The 20,536-nt window shown below is 48.1% G+C and overlaps 6 protein-coding genes and 1 non-coding gene across 7 annotated transcripts; 5 read left to right on the forward strand and 2 right to left on the reverse strand.

Moving 5' to 3' along the window:
* The first annotated feature begins 489 nt into the window (after positions 1 to 489).
* On the forward strand, positions 490 to 604 carry UHO2_10188. Its single transcript, XR_005960696.1, has one exon. It is a non-coding gene; the product is annotated as a ribosomal RNA (ribosomal RNA).
* A 191-nt stretch (positions 605 to 795) lies between these two features.
* Positions 796 to 1,971, reverse strand: UHO2_02494 (uncharacterized protein; the record flags this gene model as incomplete). Its single annotated transcript, XM_041555282.1, has 1 exon — positions 796 to 1,971. One exon carries the CDS (start codon positions 1,969 to 1,971, stop codon positions 796 to 798), a length of 1,176 nt encoding a protein of 391 aa, XP_041411216.1.
* An 841-nt stretch (positions 1,972 to 2,812) lies between these two features.
* UHO2_02495 (uncharacterized protein) lies at positions 2,813 to 4,048 on the reverse strand (the record flags this gene model as incomplete). The annotated part of the gene is made up of 1 exon (XM_041555283.1): positions 2,813 to 4,048. One exon carries the CDS (start codon positions 4,046 to 4,048, stop codon positions 2,813 to 2,815), a length of 1,236 nt encoding a protein of 411 aa, XP_041411217.1.
* Positions 4,049 to 5,182: 1,134 nt separating this feature from the next.
* Positions 5,183 to 5,776, forward strand: UHO2_02496 (uncharacterized protein; the record flags this gene model as incomplete). The annotated part of the gene is made up of 1 exon (XM_041555284.1): positions 5,183 to 5,776. The coding sequence occupies one exon, from the start codon at positions 5,183 to 5,185 to the stop codon at positions 5,774 to 5,776; it is 594 nt and encodes a 197-aa protein (XP_041411218.1).
* A 708-nt stretch (positions 5,777 to 6,484) lies between these two features.
* UHO2_02497 (uncharacterized protein) lies at positions 6,485 to 7,144 on the forward strand (the record flags this gene model as incomplete). The annotated part of the gene is made up of 2 exons (XM_041555285.1): positions 6,485 to 6,668; positions 6,792 to 7,144. The coding sequence occupies 2 exons, from the start codon at positions 6,485 to 6,487 to the stop codon at positions 7,142 to 7,144; spliced, it is 537 nt and encodes a 178-aa protein (XP_041411219.1).
* Positions 7,145 to 7,549: 405 nt separating this feature from the next.
* Positions 7,550 to 7,960, forward strand: UHO2_02498 (uncharacterized protein; the record flags this gene model as incomplete). The annotated part of the gene is made up of 1 exon (XM_041555286.1): positions 7,550 to 7,960. One exon carries the CDS (start codon positions 7,550 to 7,552, stop codon positions 7,958 to 7,960), a length of 411 nt encoding a protein of 136 aa, XP_041411220.1.
* Positions 7,961 to 8,377: 417 nt separating this feature from the next.
* On the forward strand, positions 8,378 to 8,812 carry UHO2_02499 (uncharacterized protein; the record flags this gene model as incomplete). Its single annotated transcript, XM_041555287.1, has 1 exon — positions 8,378 to 8,812. One exon carries the CDS (start codon positions 8,378 to 8,380, stop codon positions 8,810 to 8,812), a length of 435 nt encoding a protein of 144 aa, XP_041411221.1.
* Between the last annotated feature and the right edge of the window lie 11,724 nt (positions 8,813 to 20,536).

Raw genomic sequence — 20,536 nt, forward strand, 5'->3', positions numbered from 1 at the left:
GGGTTCTGTAGTGAACGGGGTGAACCTGAGGCTCGTCTGGCCTCGGTTAAGGATCAGCAAACGTTTCTCTTATCTGTGTCTGAATTTTTCTGCTGAAACTTTCGCCTTTGCACATCCTTCCAGCATCGCCCTTTGGCCATACCGCCTCGCTGTTCTGCAACATGTTTCGTTGATCGCTTTGTCTGCAGTATTGGCAATACTTCTGTCAATGGGGTCGACCTCCGTATGTTGGCATTCTTCTCATAAAGAGCCGCAATGAATTTATACAAGCACTTGTCACGGAGAGCTGTCAAAGAACGAGCTTCTGTTTGCCGGCAAACTGGCTAAAAATGCAGCTGTAACGTGACGTCCGAATTGTGCCGAGACATAGCCACTGTGAGATTTCTATCCTAACATTCATCAAAAAAGTAGGCTGAAAAGATGCTCTTCCGTTGCACGGAGAAAACTGATAGCAGGACGTATACTCTCCTCCATGGGATCTGTTTATCTGCGGCCATAGAACCTTGAAAGCACCGCATCCCGTCCGATCTGCGAAGTTAAGCAAGGTATCGCCTAGTCAGTACTGCGGTGGGGGACCACGCGGGAATCCTAGGTGCTGCAGTTCATTTTTTTCCCTCGCCCACATTTTCATCCACATTTTTGCCGCTGTCCACACTTCATACCTCTTGTGTTCAGTGCCCACATCGGCTTCTTGCTGCTGCCAAATGAGCTCGCACTAGACGTCAGTCTATACATGTACCATTCTAGCAAGTCTACTGTACAAGAGTGTATGCATCAAACTTGTGATCGCTACCTCTATGTAAACAAGTATCCCATGACAAGCACCGATAGCATCCAATAGAACATCGCCGCCGGCCGACCCTTCAGACTAGCAGCATTATCATAGATCCTCATATAGTTGATTTCCCACCTCGCATCACTGAACGCCTGTGGGTAGTTACGCACAAAGTTGTCACACGATAAGTTGTTGTATCGTGCCGCACATCCACTCAGTGCAAAGGTCTCTCCTGCCCAATCACCGCACAAGCTTAGGTTGATGATGATCGTATGCTCGTCGAAGAACTTGTTCATCTCGCATACGGAACCGTCTCCTCCAGCGAGAGATGCTGGTGTGGCCGAAGAGTTGGCAGTGTTGGCGAAGAATGCGGATGGTGTACCCCACTTGTTGAGTTCGCTTCGGTCGTTGCCGGTTGCGTTGCTGTTGGTGACGACGTACTTGGGCGCTGAGACTCCGTCGGCGAGTGCAGCGACAGCAGAGGGTAGGGAGGAGGGGGAAGAGGTGATGGGCCAGAAGTAGACTCCAATGCCCCAATCGCCAGGTCGTGTTTCTCTTCGGACGGCAAAGTAGCCTCCGCCGTTCCGGTTGAAGTTGGGACCGAAGGAGTTGTCGGCGGTAAAGGAGGCTGAGCAGCCAGGTTGGTAGGAGCAATCTGTTTGGGAAGTGATTCCGAGCTGGTCGGACCGTGAGCCTGATGGAATATGACAGCCGTATAAGGTGTGTAGACTGGCAAGGTTGCGAGGACCTTGATCATTGGCTCCTTCGACGATGTCAATCTCTCCTCCTGCTGGCCAGTTGCCATTTGTGCACATCCAGAAGGCCGGCCATGTCGCACATCCTTGAGGCATGAACGAGAACTTGCCGACAATGATACCGTCGCCGACAGTGCGCTTGCTATGCATTCTGACGCTCTGTCGGCCTCGACCTGGTGGTACGACGGAGGTGTTGTCAGCGCGAATCACAAAGTGATTGTTCGAGTTGACGTATGCCAGCCGGTTGGCAATAGCAGTGAACTGATCGACATAGTTGACAGTACCGTGTGTGGGATCGTTGTAGGACCAGAACCAGAAGCGATCTAAGAATTGACGACCCGTAATCTCATCTCGCAGGGTATAGTTGCCGGCCAAAACGGCGCTGGAAAGCACCAGCACCACAGTGAGCGCCGTCAGTGGCGAGGTGGATTGAAACAACATCCCGAGTTCGTGTTGATCCGCGACCGATCCGTAGTGTGACGTTCTAGAGTGCGAGCTGAACCTAGTCGAGGTTCTCTATCGAAACGGGGATGTCGTTGGCATGATGATAACTCGCAACGAAGGTGGAGAGGTTGGTGGTTGCTCGAAACCAAGCTGGTCGGTCATCATGGGAAGCACTGGGGGCAAGGGTGCGGACGAACGGCATCTCAAAGGGGACACTTGAAGATAGCGAACAAGGGTTGCACAAGGCTATGCCCATCTGACTGCCCCTCAGCCTTTGCGCCGCGTCGGCGAATTTCGTGATCTCGCCTGTTTGCGCGGGACAGCCCTGTTCGGCAAACAATTTATTTGTTCCTTCCGTAAGAAGGCCTGTAAGCAATCGAAGAAGAAACACGGCCCGGCACGTTCTTGAACCCTGTGGCAAGACTGTCTTTTTCGATACTGGATCTGTAGAGTGGGCCTACATACAGTTTGCAGAGTTCACAGTTGCTCACGGTGCAAGTTCCTTGCAGCGATCCCGCTCATATCTAGTGTCAGATTTGCTCTTTCTGTATGGTAACCGTCCGAACGAGGCGTGCCAACACAAACCAAACAACGCAATGGCCTCGCGCCGTCACATAGAGCGCCCGACACTTGATCCTCCTGTCAACTCTTACACTTTTCCTCTCGCACTCACTACACACTCCAAGGATCAATGTGAGGTTGCGATGATGCAATGAGGCTAGCTAAATCTACGTTCGACCCATGAGATCAACAGGGAGCGGGGACTAGGCTAAACGTACATGAGAGATATCGTCTGGATGGGTGCACACTGCGGTAGCTATGTTGGTCAGTGCTTGCCTCAATACCGTCTTGCAAGTTGAGGCTTGTCTGACGGATTCACCCCGAAAGCTTTAAAGATCTCCTTGTGATCGGGGCGGATTTTGATATAGAACCACTCACACTCGCAGAATTCCTTGTAAACCTGAGCGATCTCGGGGAACAAGCTGATCTCCTCACACATTTCGGCGTCCTTGATGAGATCTTCAATCGAGATCTCGCTTGTGATATACTGGAGCGCAGCGATTCGTAAACCCTCGATACCGTACTTGTCAGCTAGGCGATACATATCAAAGGCGTTCGCAGGGCGCAAATGACCGTTCCACCATGGTTTCGAGGCGTCAGTGGAGGACTCGCCCTTGCCGGACGACACCAACAAGTTGCGGCGTTTTTCGAACACCGCAACGCCGGTGTAAAGATAGTAGACAAGTGTCTGCAGCTGCTTGTAGCTGATGTCGTCGACGTTAATTGTTGGGATCGTGTTGGACCCCATAGTGCCACTTATTTCCACCCTATCCTCCTCTTGTCGTTTCAATGCTTGCTCTTTGTCAGCATGAGGTTGCACTCGTCGCAAGTTCGAAGCCTCTGCGAAGTCCGATTCGAAAAGAGTGTCAAAATAGGTGCTGGCTTCGCACAGGAGGCGGCGGTGTACTCGTAGCGTTCGCTTTTCTTCCGCCGGGACCGTGGGCGCAAAAAGAACAAAGTCGGCATCCGATGAAGTCAGGAGAGTCGCCATGGACACGAGCGATTGTTGAGGATGAGAGACTTTAGGAAGCTCTTGAAGAGGGTAGCTTACTTCCGAGTTCAGGCTGTATCCTGTGACCTTGATGAAAAAGCATCCATCAACTAGTTCCAGACATCTTGCTTCGGCACCGTCTTTTTGGAATAGCCAGGTGCAACAGTAATAGTCTGGGCCCCCTAGGGGGTGTTTAGTCAGTTCGAAGCGTGCATTTTCCTTGCTCAAGCTGTAGGAGTACAAGGCACCTCCGACATAGCCGGAAATGCAGACGTCCAGACGTCTACTGCGCTTCTTGAAGTTGCCGATGTTACCACATGAGCCTTCGGTGACGTGGAGTGTCACATCGAGCGTTCCATCTCGAAATGAGACGTAAAGGCCAGTCTCGGCGCTGCGATCGTAGTGTGCTTCAGGTGAAGTAGCCTCCAGATCATCTTCATATTTGCCTTCAGGACCAGCTCTGCCGCCATAGAGGATGTCGTGGGCAACCCAGTACGTTTTGCCTTCGCAGTCATGCAGCATGGTATCAATGGAAATGCTCAGAAGGCCGAGAGCCGGTCAATAGGGCTGAAAGTGCGTAGCCACGGGAAGCGAGGGGGCTTGATTGAGGTCGGTGGTGGAAAGAAGCTGGTGTCGAGTTGTTTGATGATGAGACTTTATACCTGACAGACTTGGTATAGAATGTTAGAAAAACTAGCTCTAATCGACACTTATCGGGAGATATCAGTCCAAGTATGGTGTTCAAGCTTTTGAGCTAAAACACTATACTATATTGACATAAGGGAAGGACGTAGCGGTAGCCTCAAGCTCACCGCTCATTATCTATATACATTTGTGGTTTGTGGCTGACTGTGGGAGCATCCCACCTAATGAGCAAGTACAGTTGAAGATGCGACGGAATTACCAGGAGTTTTAGCCGAGATGCAGGAAAGTCGAGTCACCGAGAGTTCGAAGAATGAACCTGCATGATTGACATGTGGCAACCAATTAGGAGGCACTAGTGAAAGACAATGCCAAGGCAACACATGGTATGCTCAGTTAAGTGGGTGACAATAGGGATTCACAACAGTGGGCTAAAGGTATATATACAAGTGATACTGTAGACATAGTTCATAAGAAATCTCAAGTATTGCATCTACCATACACCTGTGCGAAAGGAGCTAGCACGTAGCCTGGACAAAGTGGTGTATTGCATAACTTCAACTAGTACGACAATGGACGGGACCCAACGGTTCTCGGTCCTCATCATATTGGCTTGCCTGATAGTTGAAGCATGTGACATCTCGGTGATTGAAGCATGCAAATGCAGCCTTTGCCGAGCCCACACATCAAATCACCAACTTTGCTCCCTTGGACTTGATGCAGCACCCAGGCCAATTGCCAAACCTCAAGATGCTGGTCAACAGCAACTGGTGTTTTTCCTCCTCCCCTTTAGTTTCTCATTCATGCTCTTGCCCTATCAACTCCTAGCACCACACACACATGCAAAGGACATCAATGCATATATAAACACTTGATTCATCATGTACTTAGATATGATTCATTTTTGCAATTGACACCTGTGATCATTGACTTCGATGCTCTCCCAACTGATCTTGATGATGCTCTTTAACTGATTAAGAGTCTGACTGCTCTTGCCATATGATCCTCAACACCATGCCTCCACAACCCAACAATCTGCACCTTGCCAATGACCCCTCACTTGAGGACCCCTCTGATGAACAGGCTGAAACAATTATGGTACCTGCAGAACATCAAAGGGCCACTGAATCTGATACTGACTCCTCTGATAACTCTGACAGTGACAACAGTGAACCAAACGAACCTCTGTTTGACCTTAACAACATCAACAAAATGAATATCAACACCCTCCAGAACATTGTCACACAATCTACTCTACATAAACAAGCCAAGACATCCTCATATAAGCTACCTTCCAAATGTCGAGGTTTCCTCCACAAGGTGACCCAACTAAATGATGCACTAAAAGACACCCCCAAACTGATGACAAAGAACTGGTATGCCTGGAATCCTTGCTTCCAGGACATATTGGCCTCATGGCCCCTGGCCCTCAAGCACCTCAATGGCACTACCAAACCAGGTGACAAAAAGTACAACCGAAAACTGGATGCAAAGCTCTGCATGATCATCCAGAGCAATGCCAAGCTCATTGGCCAGGATAATGTTAACTACTTGTTCATACAACCTGAAAACACTGAATCATGGAGGACTCACCAATTATATGCCTGACTCAAGAAAGACCTCACCAAGATGAAGCACATTGCTGAATTGACCCTCCTCTATGAAGCCAGAAGGATCCATATGTTCAATGTGGATGTCTGTAAATTTGCCACTGACCTAAATGAACATTGGGCCAAGGCCAAAGCCATTGGTTTTAACCTAACAAGAGTCCTCAAGATCAAAACTATCATCGATCAGGTGAGATTTGTGAATCCATACAATAATTGCATCATGAATCTACAAGATAATGTCTGAGAAACAGATTATGATGCAATTTGTGCAGCTCTGTTCAAATGACAAGATGACATGGCCATGAAGCTGAGTTATAGGACTGACAGCAAGACTACACAGGTTTTCATCACCAACAGGCAAATTACAAACCAAGATGCCTACAGCTTGGGCAAACCAGGTCCTGGCAGCTGTCAAAAGTGCTACTATTGCCAGGGTGAGAACCACATTAGCTGATTCTGCCCCAAGAATCTGAACAGCAAACTCTGGATGCCAAGCAACACTAGCACCACTCCCATGACCAACAGCAACCAGATGTCTGCCTAGGATATATGGTGTGCTGCTGCTTCTATCTATTGCCCATCACTAGATTAGCAATCCAACTCATGGATTGTAGATTCAGGTGCAACTGACCATATCACTAATGACAATACATTTCTCATCTCTCCCACTCTGTGCATCAGCTTTGTGAAGACTGCCAGGGGAACAATGATTTGTATTGTAGCTAGAGGTCAGGTTGTGATTAATGTTGAAGGACATGTGGTGCACTTAACTGATATACTCTATGTCCCAGATGCAAACACAAACCTGATATCAGTATGGGCTTTAGCAAACAATGGCATACATGTGACTTTCGAATCTGATAAAGCACATCTTGAATGGCCAGACAGCTGTGAGCTATATGGGCATGCAAACCCCAGAACTAGACTCTGTGAGATCTGCCCAAACTGCTCAAAAGCATATATAATGATGATCGATGATGACATAACAAATTTACCAGACTGACTCAACTCAGACAATGATCCTAAAAGATGTATATTTAGCCACAACTTCATTCATGAATGGTGTGGACACCCAGGCAGAGACAAGACCAGAATGATCGAAAAGCTCTACAAACTCAAGATTAAGCCTGACAACTGCCAAGTCTGTGCAGCAGGCAAATCAATGAAAGCCCAGATGGGGCAAAGCAGCAGGGAATGTGCAAAATCACTGATGGAACTAATACATGTTGACCTAGCCATGCATTTCTCAATGATGATGGAATTCACATGTCTGTTAGTGGCCATAGATGATGCATCCAGCTTTACATATGTTAAACCACTGCAAGCTAAATCAGATGCACTTCAAGTATTGAGAGAATGGATCTGATATGCCAAAATCCAAACAGGTCACAAACTCAGAACACTCAGGTCAGACAATGGATCAGAATGGGTTTCAGCAGCTGCCACTGCATGGCAAAACAACACAGGGTTCAGATGGCAGAAAACATCAACATACAACAGTGAGCAAAATGGAAAAGCTGAACAAACCATCTGAACCATCAAGAACATGATGGTAACTATGATGCAGACCCATAGTTTACCTCAATCATTCTGGCCTTTTGCAGCCAAAGCTGCAGTTTTCATGAATAACATCACACTGAACATCAAAGGCCTCATACCATATGATGTATTTTACAATAAAGATCTGTGAAAACCATTCAAGTTACTGTAAAATTTTGGATGTCTCACCTGGGTTCATATACCAAAGGCTAAATGAAAGAAACTGGATGATATGGCTATTCCAGCCTTCTTCATCAGATATGATGAAGAGCATAAGGGCTGGAAGTTCACTTCATATCATAACAACCCCCCAATCTTCTGGTCCAATGCTGCCACATTCTTCAAAGACAAATTGTGGCAGGATCACACTGACACCATCCAAGTCCAAGACATGGGCCCCCTTCACTACAACAAATCATCAGACATAGAGGACCTAGGATATGCTGAAGAGGACATACATGATGAACCTCACCCACAACTCATTGCTCACATTGACAAATCAATCAAAGGACAAGATATGGATCCCAAACAGGACTGTGCAAGTTTAAATGACACCCTTAGCGACAAAGAAGGTGACAGGATTGACACTGCCCAGGAAACTTATCCCTGGCTACACCTGGTCATGGTTGCCGAATCCTTCTGAATCCATGGAAAACGATTGCCACAACCAACCAAGCTTCAGAGCTTCCAAGAAAAGCTCTGCCAATGAGGAAAATTGGATGTGCTCATGCCAAGACCAAACACTGGTGCAAACATGATGACTGTTACCAACCTTAGACCAATGGTGAAGGAGGTGCTCAGTGGGCCAGACCAAAACCACTGGCAAGAGGCAATCTGAGCCAAGATGGAAGGCCTTGATAGCATGCATATCTGGGAGGTTGTTGATATGCCACAAAAGGCTCATCTTGTAGACTCAAAACTGGTACTTAATATCAAAATGGATGCAAATGGTATTCCATACAAATTTAAAGCCTGACTCTGTGCATGAGGCTTCTCACAGAGAGAAGGGATAGATTACATGGAGTTTTTTGCACCAGTAGTACCTCGAGATGCAATACAAATGGTATTAGTACTCTCAGCAAGGCTTGATTGGGAGATTGATTCAATTGATGTTAAACAAGCATACCTGAATGCCAACCTGGAACATGATATCTATTTGAAACCCCCAGAAGGCACAACCATACCACATGGAAAGGTTTATAAGTTAGTGAAGAGCCTCTATGGTCTCAAACAGTCTGGGTGGGAATGGTATAAGGAAATGGACTCACACCTGCACCACCTAGGGTTCTTCTCAGTACAAGGTACCCCATGTGTATACTCCAAAGGGGCTGGTGATGAGCAGGTGATCATCATAGTATATGTTGATGACATGCTCATTACTGCCCCTCACAGATATCAGATTGACATGGTGAAACAATCAATCATCGACAAATGGAAAATAGAAAACACCAGGCCAGTGAAGGAGTTCCTCAAGATAAAGATCACACATGATTGAGAAAAATGGATGATCAACTTGGACCAATGGGCATATATCAAAGACATCATTAACAAATGGATAGGCCCTGATGACAAAACTTGGGTCCCTATGATGACAACACTGGCCAAAGCAGAAATGGATATCAAAACCCACCATGACCTCAGGCATGATTACCCAAAGCTAGTAGGAAAACTCCTTTGGGTATCAACCACTGTATGCCCTGACATCTGCTATGCAGTAAACATGCTCACAAGACACATGTCAAGGCCTACAGAAGAAGCGATGCAAGCAGTGCTACACATTGTCAAGTATCTCATTCAGACCCAGGATGATGTCCTGTGAATCAGTGGCAATGATCCCAATGATAATGCCATTGAAGCCTTCACAGATGCAAATTGGGCTTCCAACCCCAACACTGACTGGAAAAGTACATCAGGCTCAATTATCAAGGTTTTCAGCAGTGTTGTAACCTGGAACTCACATGTTCAAAAGTGTGTTGCTAGCTTGGCAGTGGAAGCCAAATACATCACTGGTTCGGCAGCCACAAGAGAGGCACTATTCCACAAGCACCTACTCCACAGCCTCAGATATGGAGATCATCCACCCATCATATTCACTGACAACACCAGATGCATTCAGGTGGCGAATGACCCCACTTTACATTCGAAACTCAAACACATCAATACAAAGTATCACCTCATTTGTGATCATGTACAAGAAGGGGATATCTCCATAAGGTATGTCAACACTGATAGCAACATTGCAGACTTCCTCACCAAACCAGTTTCTAAGACCCTCTTGGCACATACATGAAAATGATTGGGAATGGTTAATGTTGGACCATACTGTAGCTCAGTTAGTGAGGGGGGGAGTTGAAGCATGTGACATCTCAGCAATTGAAGCATGCAAATGCAGCCTTTGCTGAGCCCACACATCAAATCACCAACTTTGCTCCCTTGGACTTGATGCAGTGCCCAGGCCAATTGCCAAACCTCAAGACACTGGTCAACAGCAACTGGTGTTTTTCCTCCTCCCCTTTAGTTTCTCATTCACACTCTTGCCCTATCAACTCCTAGCACCACATATGTGTCAGGGGTCTCGCGCCTGAAACCCAGGTCGGTCTGTCGAGATACTCGGTGACTATTAAACTGTGTGACAGCTATTGTCTCGGTATCGGTGACTATCAAGTTGTGCAGTGACAGCAGGTGGCGTTCGTTGTATATACTATCGTAGGTTTCGGCTGACCTCTGTGGACACTCCATTCAGGGGTAGCTCGGCACGATCAATATCAATGTTATGATGACACCAAGGTCTGGTGTGAGTGTTGATGATGATGAGGTTGATGGTGTTGGTGATGAGATTGGTGATGTCGATGATAATGAGGTTGATGGTGTTGGTGATAAGGTTGGTGGCGTCAACACGAGTGTCCAGTGTGTTGACTTGATGCTTGAAGTGATCCCCAGACCGCAGTGGACTACTGCCTTCGGTTCTATCTATATCCGGACCGCTAACCTGCTATGGGCACCTACGGACGTCAGGTAGTGGTGATACAACACACACACTACGATGAGGAGCAACCTTGATAGATTGCTGCTATGCTGACTGTAACTATTGAGTACTTGTGTTTCTAAAGTATTGACTAGTTGTATGGTGAGTAGAGTGGATGGGGATCCACTCGACCTATGATGATGAGAAAGCATGGTTATATACCTCTTCACAGCATCGCCAGCGATGCTGCTCCTGCTCTCTCTCCAGAGAGTACTTTCTTCATCGAGTACTGCTCAGGGGCCTCTCCTGCTTGGCACCCCTGTGCCTCTTGAGCGGTGTCGACTCCTTCGACACTGCTCCTCCTCCTCATGACCTGTGTCGACTCCTTCGACACTGCTCCTCCTCCTCATGACCTGTGTCGACTTCCTGTCTCTCGAGCCCCTGAGTGGTAACCATCTGAGCTTGGTCCTCCTCATGGCTGCGCCTGCTCTTTGAGCTTGGTCCTCCTCGTGGCTGTGCCTGGTCCTCCTCGCATATGGGCTCAGTGCTCCTTTGCATGTGAATCCATAGGAGTCCATGGTCTCCATGGAGACTGCACTATGACCATGCTCTCTACTGGTATCGACTAGGTCTTCGATACCTGTGCTCCGTCCATATGAACCAGTGACCCTCCTGCTTCTTGAGCATCCAGGCCCATGACAATATGCATGCAAAGGACATCAATGCATATATGAACACTTGATTCATCATGTACTTAGATATGATTCATTATTGCAATTGACACCTGTGATCATTGACTTCGATGCTCTCCCGACTGATCTCGACGACGCTCTTAAACTCCGATCTCCGATCAGGTCGATCCCTCCCGATCTGTTGTCAGCTTGTTCTCTGCTGGATCGTTATCTCTAACATAGAAGGGGGTATCAAAGAGTTGAAGATTAGGGGGTATCAAAGTTTTTGCGTTTTTAAAAACGTGGGTTTTTTGAAAAGCATGTTTTTGGAGGAAAGTTGAGTTGAAGTAGATAAAAGCTACACAAAGCATAGAGACGGTGAAGGTAGTGCTTACGGCCGAGTAAAAGGCTTGAGCATCTGAGCACGGACCACATGTGTCACAACCTACTCAAGACAAATGCTTTGTTATGCTCCGCAGTCGATGCAGCTCTCTGCTGCTCTTCTTTTGTATATATAGACTCCTTCTCTCTCCTCGCTCTCTCTCTCTCTCTCTAAGAATCATCATCAATCATACGAAACTTCAACTGGCTCCCAACGTGGGGCTCGAACCCACGACATTCAGCACGACATCCAGCACGACATTGACGCATCAAGAGTCCAACGGCAAGTATAATGCCCCCATCAACACGAGCAGGACAGATGGGAAGGGAGGAGAGAGATGATGATCAAGCGGCTGCCACCACGGGCAATGGTCACGAGGAGGGTTGGCTCACACAGGTAGTAAGGATCTTACAGTTGGCAAACCCAGCATTGACAGCAGAGGAAGCAATTGTATGAGCAATGAGTCTCGTCAGCATTAGCAATCAAGCTCCAAGAGGGGAGGCAGAGAAGAACCCCAAGGATGTCTCGAGTGCCATTGCACACATTAAGAAACTTAGTGATAACAACTGGCACACCTGGGAGCCCACCTTTATCGACTGTCTGCAATGGGTGCATAATGCAAAGGAAATCCTATACAGCAAAATAGCACCTGGAAGCGAGGGATATGATGAGGACCTGGACAAGGCACTGGTAGGCCTTATCCACGCTTGCTGTGATCACAGCCCGGAAAGCTGCATCGACACATACACCATCAGGGGTGCGGATGAGGAGGCCCAACTTGGAAGTACACTTTACGCTAAGCTTAGGAAGGCACTAACATTGAACGACGTGGTGAAGCGAGTGGGCCTGCAGGACTGCATCCACACTGTACACCTGTACAATCGGGATGTTGTCAGGCTAGGCAAGGAACTTGACTCCATTTGGAATGATGCTGCATGTCTTGGGAAGTGCCTTGATGAGGACCTAAAGAAATCCATGCTCTACCATTGCATGGCACAAGATTGGTTCTATGCCAACTCCGTTGATGCACTCAAGATGGCCAAACCAGACTGTAAGTATGATGAAGCCTACCACACACTCGCCAAGAAACAGCAGGATGGTGAGATTTCAGGTCATATCAGAGGAGCAGCCAGGGTTGCTACAAGCACAGAGCAAGGGGGTACCAGTCAGGTGGAGCAGGGGCCCAGGGGCAGGTGTGATCCACGTAATCCCTCAGCTCCTCCAAGATGCTACACATGTGGGGGACCCAATCATATCGCTCGTAATTGCACAAACATGAGCGAACCTGCCGCTCGTACGGCACAGGAAGCGAGTCACTAGGAAATCGGTGTCAGGGGTCCCGTGCCTGAAACCCAGGTCGGTCTGTCGAGATACTCGGTGACTATCAAACTGTGCAACAGCTATTGTCTCGGTATCTGTCTTGGTGAGCTAGTCGTTCGGTGACTATCAAGTTGCGCAGTGACAGCAGGTGGTGTTCATTGTATATACTATCATAGGTTTCGGCTGACCTCTGTGGACACTCCGTTCAGGGGTAGCTTGGCATGATCAATATCAATGCGTAGGTTATGTTGACACCAAGGTCTGGTGTGAGTGTTGATGATGATGAGGTTGATGGTGTTGGTGATAAGGTTGGTGAATGTCGATGATAATGAGGTTGATGGTGTTGGTGATGAGGTTGGTGGCGTCAACATGAGTGTCCAGTGTGTTGACTGATGCTTGCTTAAGGTGATCCCCAGACCACAGTGGACTACTGCCTTCGGTTCTATCTTGATCCAGACCGCTAACCTGCTATGGGCGCCTTCGGACATCAGGTAGTGGTGATACAACACACACACTACGATGAGGAGCAACCTTGATAGATTGCTGCTATGCTGACTGAAAACTAATGAGTACTTATGTTTCTAAAGTATTGACTAGTTGTATGGTGAGTAGAGTGGATGAGGATCCACTTGACCTTTGATGATGAGAAAGCATGGTTATATACCTCTTCACAGCATCGCCAGTGATGCTGCTCCTGCTCTCTCTCCAGAGAGTCCCTTCTTCATCGAGTACTGTTCAGGGGCCTCTCCTGCTTGGCACCCCTGTGCCTCTTGAGCTGTGTCGACTCCTTCGACACTGCTCCTCCTCCTTGCTATCCTGCTGCTTGTTTGGCACCCCTGTGCCTCCTGAGTGGTGTCGACTCCTTTGACACTGCTCCTTCTCCTTTGACTGGTGACAGTTCCTTTGACTCTTGTCTCTCGAGCCCCCTGAGTGGTAACCATCTGCATGCTCCTTGAGCTTGGTCCCCTTCGTGGCTGTGCCTGCTCCTTGAGCTTGGTCCTCCTCGTGGCTGTGCCTGCTCCTTGAGCTTGGTCCTCCTCATGGCTGTGCCTGGCCCTCCTCGCATATGGCTCGATCCTCCTTTGCATGTGAGTCCATAGGAGTCCATGGTCTCCATGGAGACTGCACTACGACCATGCTTTCTAATGGTATCGACTAGATCCTCGCTACCTGTGCTCCTTCCATATGAACCAGTGACCCTCCTGCTTCTTGAGCATCCAGGCCCATGACACTCGGGTGCACCTTCCTAGCGATCGACAGGGGGGAGCAATCAGCATACAACACCTGGATTGTTGATTCAGGTGCAACTCATCATATGGTAAATGATGAGAGAATGCTGCTCACCTCGATGAGCAAGGACAGTCAGATCAGTACAGCAGGGGATGAAAAGCTTCAGGTAAAAGCCATAGGAGATGCCTCCCTTCAGGTTGGTGAGGCTACCATCCAGCTATTGGATGTGCTCTATGTGCCAAAGCTCAATTCTAATTTATTGTCCATACAAGGCTTGATTGATAACAGTGCACAAGTAATCTTTGATGAGTTTGGGACTACCATAAAGCAGAACGATGGTACCCAAGTGCAATTCAGGAAGAACAGGAGACAAGGCTGCTTTGATGTGCAAGGACAAGCACTGGCTTTGGAGCTGGAGGAGACAATCAACAATGTCCCAGAGGACAACCAGAACACAGGAAACCGAGACAACAACTTGAAGGAAGACAAAGATAGCTACCTCTGGCATGAGAGGTTTGGACACCCAGGACGAGATAAGACAAGGCAAATCCAGGCGCACTACCTTGGCACTGATGAGAGAATGGAGCATGAATCAAAGCACTGCAACACATGCAGTCAAGGGAAACAGACCCAAGTGTGGATGAGCCAATCGGAGTCGAAGAGAGTGGAGGTGCCACTAGAGTTAGTACATGTAGACTTGATGACAGATCTTAAGGGCCATGCCAACTACCACTATGCACTAGTTGCTGTGGATGACTTCTCCTCCCTGATCTATGTGGAACCACTCTGCACTAAGAGTGCTGCACTCCCAGTGCTGAGAAGGTGGATCACCAGGATGGAACAAGCATCAGACAGGAAACTCAAAATGCTCCACAGCGACAATGGAGGAGAGTGATGCAGCTTAGGAGCTGAAGACTGGCAAACTCAAGAGGGTTTCAAGTGGCAAAAGAGCATCCCAGGGGTCAGTGTCCAGAATGGATGGGCAGAGAGAGCGATCAGATCGGTCCAAGAAAAGATGCACTCAATGCTCATTGGTTGAGCTTGCCCCAGAGAGTTGTGGCCATATGCAATCACAGCAGCAGCACACATGATGAACCTCACCCCATCAGCCACCAAGACCATCCCCCATGAGGCCTTTTATGGAACCACCGCACACAAGCTGGCCCAGCAGCTGTGAGTCTTTGGATGCTTGGCATGGGTCCATGTTCAACAGAAGGACCAGCAGGGCAAGTATGGGGCTAGAGCAAAGCCAGCCATCATGATTGGATATGACAATGAGCACAAAGCATGGAAGTTTTGCAACCTGGACCAGCCTGCATCAATTCAATGGAGCAACTCAGCAATGTTCCATGAGGACAAAGGATGGAGTGATTGCCAACAGGAGGCAGTCCAGCCCATGGTGACCATGGAGGTCGAGGAGGAGGGTGTCATGCCAGCCATAGTGGAGGAGGAAACCAGATCAGAAGCCGCAGTGGAGGATCTCCTACCAGCTGTAGACAGCACAGTAGGCACCACCAACACAGCAGTACTGAACCTGGACCCAATGCTTGGAGAAGCAATGAATGGTGAGGACACCCAGCTCTGGAAGGAGGCAATATGAAAAGAGCTGGAAGGACTCGAGGCAATGGGGACTTGGGAGGTGGTGAATCACCTGCCAGGAGTACCACTTGTGGACTCTAAAGTTGTGCTTCGGCTAAAGCTTGATGCTGATGGTGTGCCCATAAAGCACAAGGTGTGACTGGTGGTGAGAGGCTTCACACAGAGAGAGGGAATCGACTACCAGGAAACCTTCTCTCCAGTAGCACCCCTTGGAGCAATCAGAGCTATCCTAGCACTAGCAGTACAGAATGACTGGGAGGTGCATGCACTGGATATCACAATGGCCTACTTAAACTCCAGGTTAAAAGAAGCAATCTATATGAAACCACTGGAGGGATCAGGAGTAGCACCCAGACAGGTATACAAAGTGGTCAAGGGCCTGTATGGCCTAAAGCAGTCTGAGCAAGAATGGAACCAGGAGTTTGACAGGTCTTTGAGATGCATGGGATTCTTCCAGGTAGAGTGCGCTCCCTGCATCTACACCAAGGGATGGGGCGAAGATATGGCCATTGTGGTCATCTATGTCGATGATACATTAGTCATAGCACCACAGCTGGAAACAGTCCTAAAGGTTAAGAAGCAGATCAGTCAGAGATGGAAGATGGAAGATAGTGGTGAGGTCTCTCACTTCCTCAGCATTAAAATCAGTTGAAACTGTACAATGTGCACCATGATGATTGGTCAGTCAGGGTACATTGACCAAGTGCTGGCTAAGCACCTGGACAAATGCACCAAGCCAACCATGGTTCCAATGCAGTGCATACTGGAGGGAACCCTTGTTGCAAGCACAGCACAACAGAAGGAGTATCTGGTGATCATTGGCAAGCTGCTCTGGGTTGCCAACAGCACCCGGCCTGACCTTAGCCTCACCATGAGTGTCCTTGCTAGACACATGTGTGAACCATCTCAAGAGCATTATCAGGCAGCACAACGGGTCTTATGCTACCTTGAAGGCACAAAGAATGTTGGATTAGTCTATAGGGGAAATATGTCACAAGAGCCACTGATTGCACATAGTGATGCAAACTGGGTGAGTGATGCCACCATTCAGAGAAGGAGTACATCGGGGTCAGTGGCGTTAGTGTACGGGAACCTGGTAGCCTGGAAGTCAGTGTCATGGGCCTGAGTGCGCAGGAAGCAGGAAGAACCGCTAGTTCATATGAAGGGAGCGCAGGAATCAGGGGATCGGGCGGATCGTAGGATTTGCGGCAGAAGTCGCTGAGATCTGCAGTAGAATCGGCTCTATGACAGATCTCAGTGAGATCGGTACGAACAAGGATGATATCACGAATTCTGATGGGATCAGTAGTAGGAGAGGTCGTATAGTAGATTCTGCGGAGATCAGTGACAAGGATGTTCATATGATGAATTCACATGCGCAGAGGACCAAGCTCACAGGTGAGGAGGACCAAGCTCTGCCAAGACGGGGACCAAGCTCAGTAAATTGCAGCTGGTTACCACTCAGGGGTTCACAAGATAGGAGTCAAGAGAACAGTCACCAGTTAGGAGGAAGGAGAACTGTGTCAAGGACACCAGCATATAGTTCATGAGGAAGAAGAGCTGTGTCGAGGAGGTCGACACGCAGCTCAAGAGGGACAGGAGTAGGGTTACAGGGACTCCTGCATAGCACTCGACGAAGGAGGTACTCTCTGGAGAGAGAGTTGGAACAGTGAGAGTTGGGGCAGTGACACTGGCGGCACTGCAAAGAGGTATAAAGCCATACCTTCTCATCACTAAGTGGTCGAGTGGATCCTCATCCACTCTACTCATCAAACAAACTAGTATTACTTCAAGCAATAAGTATCATTAGTTCACAGTCAGCATAGTAGTAATCAACAGATTGCTCCTCATCGAAGTGCATGTGTTGTATCACTGTTTCCTGACATCCGAAGGCGGTTCTAGCAAACCAGCAGTCCAGATATCGATAGAACCAAAGGCAGTCGTCCACTGCAGTCTGGGGATCACTTCAAGTGTTAGTCGACACACTGGACACTCGTGTCGACATCATCTATCCATACTCACACCAGACCATTGGTGTCAACATCAAGTTCACTTAGAGTTGTATCGTAGTTTGATCGTGCCGAGCTACCTCTGGATGGAGTGTCCACAGTGGTCAGTCGAAATCTGTCACAACATCAATACAACTACAGATTCCAATGAGAAAAGCGGCAGAGACGGTTCTGTCGCATATTACACTAGGAATCGTAATACCACTAGCGCTGTCGCATAACTTGACAGAATCGGTGATAGTACTGATACTACTACTGATCTCAGGTTTCAGGCGCGCGACCGCTGACAGTCAGCAACACAAAAATGCATATCATTGTCCGCCGTCGAGGCAGAGTTCATTGCAGCCACAGAAGCAACATGTGAGGTGCTTTTCCTCAAGCAGCTGCTACGCTCAATTGGCATTGCCACAGGCACCCCAACAGTCTACTCAGACAACACTGGTTGCATACAGGTTAGTAAAGACCCAGCACAGCACTGGAAACTTAAGCACATTGACACCAAGTATCACTTCATCTGTAACAACATTCAAGAGGGAAGGGTGCAAATCAAGTATGTGGACACCACAAGGAATTTGGCAGACATACTCACCAAGCCAATCAGGAGACAGGCAATGCAGCAAGCAAGATCTGGGCTACACCTGCAAATACCAGCAGTGGCATATGAAATGGAGTCCCCGAGCTATGCGATGATGTTAAAGAATGGAGGATATACCTTGAAACAACAGCATAATGAATGGAGTACATATGCTGTTGAGGGGGGGAGTTGAAGTAGATAAAAGCTACACAAAGCATAGAGATGGTGAAGGTAGTGCTTATGGCCAAGTAAAAGGCTTGAGCATCTGAGCACAGACCACATGTGTCACAACCTACTCAAGACAAATGCTTTGTTATGCTCTGCAGTCGATGCAGCTCTCTGCCGCTCTTCTTTTGTATATATAGACTCCTTCTCTCTCCTCGCTCTCTCTCTCTCTCTCTAAGAATCATCATCAATCATACGAAACTTCAACTAGTTGAACACCTAATTAAGGAAAAGCGGGTTTCCAAAAACACGATGAAATCATACAGCCAATAAAAGATGTAAACTAACAGTAAGCATATGTAACTTGTCCTGCTCTTGTTGCTATCACCCATTGCTTGCTTATATCTTGCTTTCCTTTTCACACAATGCACTCAATGTAACATTTCATATGATGGTGACAAGAGTTGTATTTAACAGAAGGAAAGAGAGTGTTGTCATGGGCCTGAATGCTCAAGAAGCAGGAGGGTCACTGGTTCATATGGAAGGAGCACAGGTATCGAAGATCTAGTCGATACCATTAGAGAGCATGGTCGTAGTGCAGTCTCCATGGAGACCATGGACTCCTACGGACTCACATGCAAAGGAGGACCGAGCCCAAATGCAAGGAGGGCCAGGTACAGCCATGAAGAGGACCAAGCTCAAGGAGCATGCAGATGGTTACCACTCAGGGGCTCGAGAGACAAGAGTCAAAGGAACTGTCACTGGTCAAAGGAGAAGGAGCAGTGTATAGGGAACCAGCAAGCAGGTCCTGAGGAGGAGGAGCAGTGTTGAAGGAGTCGACACAGCTCAAGAGGCACAGGGGTGCCAAGCAAGCAGGATAGCAAGGAGGAGGAGCAGAGTCGAAGGAGTTGACACAGCTCAAGAGGCACAGGGGTGCCAAGCAAGCAGGAGAGGCCTCTTGAACAGTACTCAATGAAGAAGGTACTCTCTGGAGAGAGAGCAGGAGCAGCATTGTGGGCGATGCTGTGAAGAGGTATATAACCATGCTTTCTCATCATCAAAGGTCGAATGGATCTTCATCCACTCTACACAACTGTAAGCGGTCGCGCGCCAGAGACTAGCTGGGGTTGATTGAGTAAGGACTACTCGATATGATTCGCCTAAATGTAACCAAGTGTCATCGCCTAGTAAGTCTTGACTGACCGCCTTGAACACTCCATTCAGAGGTTGCATGGCACGGACATTGTTTGTTGGTGAGTGCGTGATACACCCTCCCCTACAGTACAAGTGTTCGTGGTACTGTTGATATGCTCTTGGACATCGTCTGGACTGCGATATGCCAACTGCCTACAGAGGACATGAGTTACTGGACCACTGGTGTGAAACACCACCTACAATAACTGACTGGACTGCTGGTGTCGAGCAACACTGCCTACAGCAAGGAACTGGACCACTAGTGTGAAGAACACCACCTACAGTAATGAACTGGACTGCTAGTGTAAGGAACACCACCTACAGTTGTTGACTAACAGTGATACAACACACATGTTGAGAGTTGTTGCAAGAGCACTGCTATTGTGAAGATACGTAACCTAGTAAGTATAGAGTAAGTAGTAGAGTTTTCAGAGTGGATGCTGGTCCACTCGAATGCTATGGTAGAAAGAGAGTATTTATATGTTCAATTGGTGTTTTCCCTCGACACCTATCCTGCTCCTCTTGAGGGGCCTTTGTCCCCTGTTAGGCACTGCCTTGCCCTGCTGGCATCATCCCCTTTGATACTGCACTCCTACCGTTTTGCTTGGCATAAGGGTTATGCAACACTGCCCTCTCGCCTTCATGCTCTCCTTCTGTCTGATGTGTGATGCCCCCTTTCAGCATGGCCCCCCTTTCGTCTTAATCTTGTGAATCCCCTTTTGAACCTCGTGACCATACCCCCTGGTTATGTGGTCATGTTGGCTCAGTTCCATCTCGACTTGTTTGGATCAGCCAACTAGTTGAAGCGTGCTGATCCGACTGATTCTGACATTGGCACAGCTCCGAATACCTGTTCAGATCGGCTGATTAGTTGAGGCATGCTGATCCGACTGCCTCCATCGTCAGCATAGCTCCGAGTACTTGTTCGGATCAGCCAACTCATTGAAGTGTAATGGTCCAGCTGACTCTGACTGTTCCCATGAGATCGATCTGGATTCCTGGGGTTTGATCGATCTCGTAAATCATGTGTGCTGCCAACCCGATTAATCTCGTTGATCCCCAATGGTTGTCGACTCTGATCAATCTGGTGCACCCTTCATATGTTGATCT

The sequence above is a fragment of the Ustilago hordei genome, assembly GCF_900519145.1.
Source record: "Ustilago hordei strain Uho2 genome assembly, contig: UHO2_contig_04, whole genome shotgun sequence".
Classification (NCBI taxonomy): Eukaryota; Fungi; Basidiomycota; class Ustilaginomycetes; order Ustilaginales; family Ustilaginaceae; genus Ustilago; species Ustilago hordei.